Here is a 7500-nt window from a genome sequence, read left to right on the forward strand (position 1 = left end):
ACCAAAATGTGTTAATGGTCCACTCATAATCAAGCAATTTCAACATGTTAAAATGACTATAATTTTTTTTTCAAACCTATTTCTTACTTGACACTATACATAATTGTGGTTGACAGAATCACTTTCCTAATATTTTCACTAAAATCCACTGCTCTCTAATAAAACGTGTACTATAGATTTGCAAATTTGTACAAGACAACCAAACAGGCAGGTGTGAGGAGTGGACAGTCAAAACTTAGGATGAAATATGAGAGATTAATCCTCTGTTAAGAATTATCACAAATTGTACAACTCACACATTACAAGTGTCAAGTTGATAGAACATCTTTGTGTACTAATGCCACTGATTTAGACGGAAAGGGAACATCATTTCAGATATATAAACATATACATATGTATATACATACATACATACATATATATATGTGTGTGTGTGTGTGTGTGTGTGTGTGTGTGTGTGTGTGTTTGTGTGTGTGTGTGTGTGTGTGTGTGTGTGTGTGTGTGTGTGTGTGTGTGTGTGTGTGTGTGTGTGTGTGTGTGTGTGTGTGTGTGTGTGTGTGTGTGTGTGTGTGTGTGTGTGTGTGTGTGTGTGTGTGTGTGTACACACACACACACACACACACACATTTTATATATATATATATATATATATATATATATATATATATATATATATATATATATATATACATGTTATAATATATATATATATATATATATATATATATATATATATATATATATATATATATATATATATATATATATATATATGTTTATATGTATATGTATATATGTAGATATAAATACATATGTATATATACACATATGTGTATATATATGTATATATGTATATGTATGTATATGTATATATATATGTGTATATATGTATGTATATATTTATATACATATATATGTGTGTATATATATATATTTATAAATATATATATTTATAAATATATATGTATATATATATATATATATATATATATATATATATATATATATATATATATATATATATATATATATATATGAGAGAAGAAAACAAAAATATACTGTACTAGCAATTAAATCACATAAAGAAGATGCCTCTCATTAAGAAAATGACCTTGATAACTTTAGCTACAAAAATAAGATACTCATGACCTAGCATTAGAAAAAAGAGTAAATGAAAGCCTTATTTCAACAGGTGCAAAACAATCTATGTTTCTAGAGGTGAAAGTTGATATCAATATGTTCTGAACACTAATAATACTTTGTATTATAATAATTACTCCTATGCTTTTACAATTTCATAATATCCAAAGAAAAATATAATGTTTATTATAGATTTGTATATTGAATTTTCCTCATATATCACATACTATAGCATGCTGTCTCTAAGACAATATATATAGGTGAATGGCAGATCCTATACTGTGTTTCAAATATCTTGCACTGTATCTCCTAAGATAAAGTTCTTTGTAAGGCTTTTTGTCAGTATATCTCTAACCAATAGCAGGCTTCAATTTAACCTGTGCTGGATCTACCATATCTAACAGTGTAGCACCTTTCACAATGCATATTAAAATAAGACTGAGAAATATTATTTGTGGAAACATCTGTTCTAGACATTAATGATAATTTCTGTATGAAAATCAAGACATAGTGAGTGCTATGTTTCAAAACACCATGTGGACAAAGGTGGTGTGTGTATACATATGTATCAAGCATAACACGACCAGTTGTAGTATAATCATGCAATGTTACTGACAACTTATAACACTACAGTGAAAGGGTTGGAAAATAATGAATGTGGTCATATACAGTGAACATTATGGTGTCATGACACATGGACATATACAATGAAACATAATTATGTGGCCAAGAAAGTAATGTGTAATATGAACACAGTATAGTGCATTGTGGACGTCATGAGTACCTGGTCGTGACTTTTAAAAATTTTCAAGAAAACACACATCTTTATTCCCTCTTGTATTTTTACTATCTTTATTTGAAGCTTTATTTAATTCTACCTTGGAAGCAGTGACAAGACTTTTGAGAATTCCTGAGTAAGCCTTTTAATAAGATGGATATCTGTTAGTCACTGCAAATATAGCGTTACAAAATATTTAAAAATCACGACCAAGTAAGATTACTTACACACTAAACACATACTCGTCTACTGCTACTGCATGTACACTAATAGCTAAATAAATAGATAAAAGCATCACTAATTCATATGGATTGTAAATCATAATAATGCAAACACAGATCAACCACAGAACAACAACTCATACTGTTAACACAAAAAACCTTTGGTACTGTTGCGTACCATTAAGAGTAACTTTTCTTGATTAAAATTATTCTTGTATACAGATAGACACTGTTCATTTACAGAGAATTCTTTTAAATCAAGAACAAACACATAGTCCATATGCAAAAGACTACATAAAATATAAGTATACTTTAATTAAAGCATATATGACACTGAGAATAAAGGCACATCTAAAAATAATACTATAACCTCAGTTTAAATTTATCACCCAAACTTTACATTGCCTTGAAAGTAAACTTGGAAGAGAGAGAGAAAAAAACAAAAAAACACTGGAATGAAATGGGGATTACCAAACAGTACACTAAATGTCACTGTCCCTTTCCACAGGTTTGTCAACCATGTCTGAGAAGTTGCTGCGGTTATTTGGCTTCAGGCTGAAGTCACATATGAGGGAGAAATGGTCAGAGGGGTAGGCCAGACTGGGAGCACGACCAGGCCCAAGGTCCTTTTCAGTTGGGACATCAATGCCACCCTCGGGAGTCAGGCTGTTGGGCGTGTAGAAGATGTAGTCAATGTTGTGGCAAATGTCACCCTCCTCACGCACTTTCCAGGTGGAGTAGGCAGGTTCTTTTCCCTCATTGAGGAAGGCATATGCAGACTTGAGGCCGGTGGATTCATGCGTCATGGTCGAATACACTGGCTCTGTTGGCTCAGCATTGAAGTCGCCACTGACGATCGTCGGCCTATTACCACAGTGCAGGTCCATGAAGCCTAGCAGATCTTTGCCCTGTTCATCCCGCAGGGTGGACAAGAGAGCTCCTTGACGAGCCTTCAGGTGAGTGGTCAAGACAGCTATTTCCCTTCCTGTTGTCTCATCCTCTAAGATCAGTAATATGGCCACCTAAAGACAGACATTTTTTAGAGATGGGGTATACTATACATCTTGAAAAAAAAATTGCTAGTCTTGTGTCACATCAAATACATTCCTAATTATAAACCTATGAGGAATACAGCTTTTTATGAATAATTTCTCTCTTTCCTAAGAATCAAGAGTTCATAAACACTAAATATCAGCAAGCAGGATTTTCTCCAGTCTTTACACTCTGTTTTGTTGCTTGTACTGTCAAGTCATTATCTTATGCCTTAAAAAATTGCTTATTTTTCCTGAATATGATCCACACATTTTAATTTTAAATATTTATGTATCGAACTCTATGTATTTTGTCCACAAGTTTTTGTAAATGTGTATTTGCCATTCAGTCTGTCTTCTTATATATAGAGCCATTCTGTTTGTCATCGTGAATACAGAGTCTAATGCAGTTGAATATTAATTAATACTACTGAAAGACAGTTAATATATGAAGAAAGAAAGAGATACTGAAGAAATCTGGAAAGACTATGGAAAATATATTAATCAAGGGGACTGTCTCCTTTTAAAAGCAAGAGGATTGCACTATTTACTATTCATTCTCCAAGGCAGTTGCCCCCCATCCAATTTTCAGACTAATCAGACCATTAGAAAAAGGCTTAAAAAAAAAAAAACTTTTATTCCTTTTTTTTTGGGCATGTGGTCTATAACACTGGTGAAGCAAGAGATTTCAAATTGAGAGGAAAATGTGTAAACTGATAACTGTATCACCAGATTTTTCATTTTCTCACTGTTGACATGCATTTAAAAAGTTTGTTTCCAGAAAAGAGGCGACAGATTTTCTGCATACAAATATTCTATTAAAAATATATGTGAGAATAATGAAAAATCTGGCATAACTGTTAATAGTTTGCCCATTTTACTTCAACACATCCTTTTTGAAGTCTATGGCTCAAACAGTGTTGCCAGACTACGCACACAGAAAAATTATCTGTTGCTTTGAGAAAACTCTTTTCTCTCTATCTTTTTTTTTTTTTCATGCCTTTATTTTTTTTTTATTGAAATGTTCATCTTCCTATGGTACTTCATACTTGAAATCCATGTATCTGCTTATAATTCAGACTTTTTTTGCCTTTTTTATCCTGATCTGCTTCTGCCTGGGACTAACCTAAAACAAAGCCTTTCTAGCAGTGATTCTAAAGGTAATTTACAAGGCAAATCAACGGGCAATTTTTGGTTTTCTTTTACTGATATACCTTTCTATTCTAGCTATTTACCTTTAAAATATCTCTCTTCTATGTCATCTTTTTCAAATATAATTTTCAAGCAAGAAAACATTCCTGCACAGACTTAGAATGATGAGAGTGAGTCTGTGAGCCGATGAGATTTTTAGCTAGACGAATAGTTGTTGCTTATTGCATAATTTGCACCATTTCTTTTTTTTTGTTATACTCATTATATTCAAAGGAAATATTCTTCCAGTTCATTAACACATTTATAAGCATTAGTTCCCATGCTCTCTCGTACTGCTTTATAGCATGGTTTTAGGCTACTATTCACAAACAAGTTTCTTCTATCCCCCAAAAATTGAAAATCACAATTAGTTTGATTTTTGTCATTCAGAGATGAGACAGTCCCCTTAAATAATATACAAGTACATAAAGATAGACAATCCTATGAAATACTAATATAAAATCAAATATATTGGACCCACATCCTCTATGGTAGTTTTCCATCAGCTCCTTGTAATAGAGAATAACTCTGAATAAAAAAACAAAGAAAAATGATCAAAGTTACTAAAGACAATCTTGGGTCACTGAAAATGATTTAACACACTAAGCTATGCTGTTATTTGCAACACTACCTGCTATGCGTAAACAGCACCCCAGGTAATTTCATCCTTGACTAATAATCCGAATTAACCAGATTACTTTCTCGGAAAAGGACAAAAATTTTCTCTCATATCCAATCCGAGATACCCTGGGCTTTAGACATTTAGCTTCTAAAAACCTGAGAAAAGTTATAAATAATCTGAAAACCATAAAAGACATCATTCGAACATTATCTGCAATACCGTGTAAAATTTTTAAAAGTTTTTTTTTAAAGCATGTTTTCCCCCTTGAGATGTAAAAGCTTTACAGAGATTAAATACGTTTAAAATCTCAAATTACAGCTCAAAATACTGAAAATCATGATGAATGACATACCAATATGGAATAAACCTTCTGCATATCATGTTGTGCATCATATGTCTGCATTTTTTTTTTCTTTTTCTTTTTAACACTATTACCAGATCCTCTGCCTTAATCTTTCTTTATTGAGTCTCTGCAAATTGTTTACTGGATGTGCTAATTATGTAAAGTGTTTTTCTAGAAAAGTGGAAACAGGCTATTGCAAAAGACCACAATCTGAGTGAAGATATGTATGTACACAGAGGAATCAAGATATAAAAGGAAAGGAAAAAAGTGTATTAGAAGACAAAAGAAGTTGGCTAATGCTAATATATAACATGAATGGCAAAAAATACATTGAAATAATTTATAGCTGAATAAATAACTAACAGCATCATTAAACACTGTACTTTCCCATTCTTACTCAAAAAACAAAAATTAAACAAATAAATGCAGATTGATTACCACACACTCACATACACCAATATTTAATCAAACAACTGCACACATTCACACACAAACATACAGGCAGCCACTTACACACAAAAACAAAGACAAGAGCACAACAACATATACTTATCTGTTCAAAATAAATATGGCATTAAAAGAAGAAGAAGAAAAAACATTTTATAAAAAAAAAAAAAACATATACTACTTAATTTAATTGAATATTTCCTAGATTAATTCAGGCCAAAAGTTAATTGAATGACCCAAAATAAATATCAAATCAAATAAAGTAAACGTGAATAGTAACTAGTGAAATAAAAAAAAATATATAACAACATATTCAGAAAATTTTATTTGCAAAATCACTGCAATTTCAAAAATTTTGGGAATTTTGTTAAAGATATTATCACTAATGTTTTATTTTTATTACAGTGATTATTAGTAAAGCATAGTTAGAAATGAATAATGCAATTCTTATTATTTATAACATTGTTTTTATATATTCAATCTTTTAAAACTGTGAGAAATGCTATTGCTAATACAGCTAATATATTAGTTTCATGCTAAGCATAACTAATTGAACCTTACTATTTTCATTACCATTCTATAAATAATCATTATATTTATTTTATATCATTCTGCAATTATAATTCCAATTACCATTAATACATGTTTTACATTACATTTACATGTTAACTGAAATACAATGTTAGTTTGCAGCGTTGTAGTTTTAGTCACTTTGCACATAGAGCCTTTTTCTGTCATGTCATGCTGAATCTCCCCCCCCCTTTCTCTCTCTCTCTCTCTCTCTCTCTCTCTCTCTCTCTCTCTCTCTCTCTCTCTCTCTCTCTCTCTCTCTCTCTCTCTCTCTCTCCTACTGCTTGCAGAATAATATACCAAGTAATAAGAACAAACACAAAAAAGTTTTAATCACTAACTACAAACATGCTTTAATAAACAAAAAATCCAAATCCAAACATTTTCAACTAAGAATGAACAACCAAACAGACAAGAAATTTAAAAAATGTATAAACAAAAACCCAATATATAAGCACACAAATAAATAAATAAATAAAATAGACCCCCTACACACACACACACACACACACACACACACACACACACACACACACACACACACACACACACACACACACACACACACAATAAATAAATACACAGACAAATAAAATAAAATAATATATACACACACACACAAAAAATAATAATAAAATAACCCCCCCTCCTCCCCCCACCCCAACCACCCACCCCCACACACCCCCACACACCCACATACCCACCCCACATACCCACACCCACCTGGTTGCTCTGCACGTGCCACACCTCGACGACCCGCGTTTCCTTGGCCACGAGGGAGAACCGCGCCGTGTCCCAGAAGAGAGCGCAGCCGTCGGGCCCGTTGTTGTTGGGCAGGTAGAGGCACGGGGACTCAGGCTTCGGCATGAACACCCCCTTGTAGCCCTGGGTAGCCAGGACGCGCTCCAGCAGGTCGTAGTGGTCTACTTCCTGTAGAGGGGGGTGGGTGAGGAGGAGGTGTTGTTGGTCGTATTCGAAGGGAATTTTTTTTTTTTTTTTTTTTTTTTCTAAGATGTGTCTTGGTTATTTTTCGTTAATTATTGATATTGTGATTGGTTTTTTTATTGACTACTATTATAATCTATGTACATCAGTAATCTTTTTATCTTTTATTTTTTTACTTTACTACAGATCTCATTACATTTTACTTCAGTATT

The 7500-nt window shown here is 32.4% G+C and overlaps 1 protein-coding gene across 2 annotated transcripts in view; it reads right to left on the reverse strand.

The window, feature by feature from the left end:
- Nucleotides 1–1041: 1041 nt before the first annotated feature.
- LOC119580337 (nocturnin-like) overlaps nucleotides 1042–7500 on the reverse strand; it is a 63013-nt gene continuing 56554 nt past the window's right edge. For both annotated transcript variants that reach the window (XM_037928431.1, XM_037928432.1), the window contains exons 4-5: nucleotides 7067–7273; nucleotides 1042–3161 (exon numbers count right to left, since the gene is read on the reverse strand). In XM_037928431.1, coding sequence (XP_037784359.1) covers nucleotides 2622–3161; nucleotides 7067–7273 — 747 coding nt within the window. In that variant the 3' untranslated portion in view covers nucleotides 1042–2621. The remainder of the gene's footprint in view (nucleotides 3162–7066; nucleotides 7274–7500) is intronic.

This window comes from Penaeus monodon, chromosome 13 (assembly GCF_015228065.2).
Source record: "Penaeus monodon isolate SGIC_2016 chromosome 13, NSTDA_Pmon_1, whole genome shotgun sequence".
In the NCBI taxonomy this organism is placed as follows: domain Eukaryota; kingdom Metazoa; phylum Arthropoda; class Malacostraca; order Decapoda; family Penaeidae; genus Penaeus; species Penaeus monodon.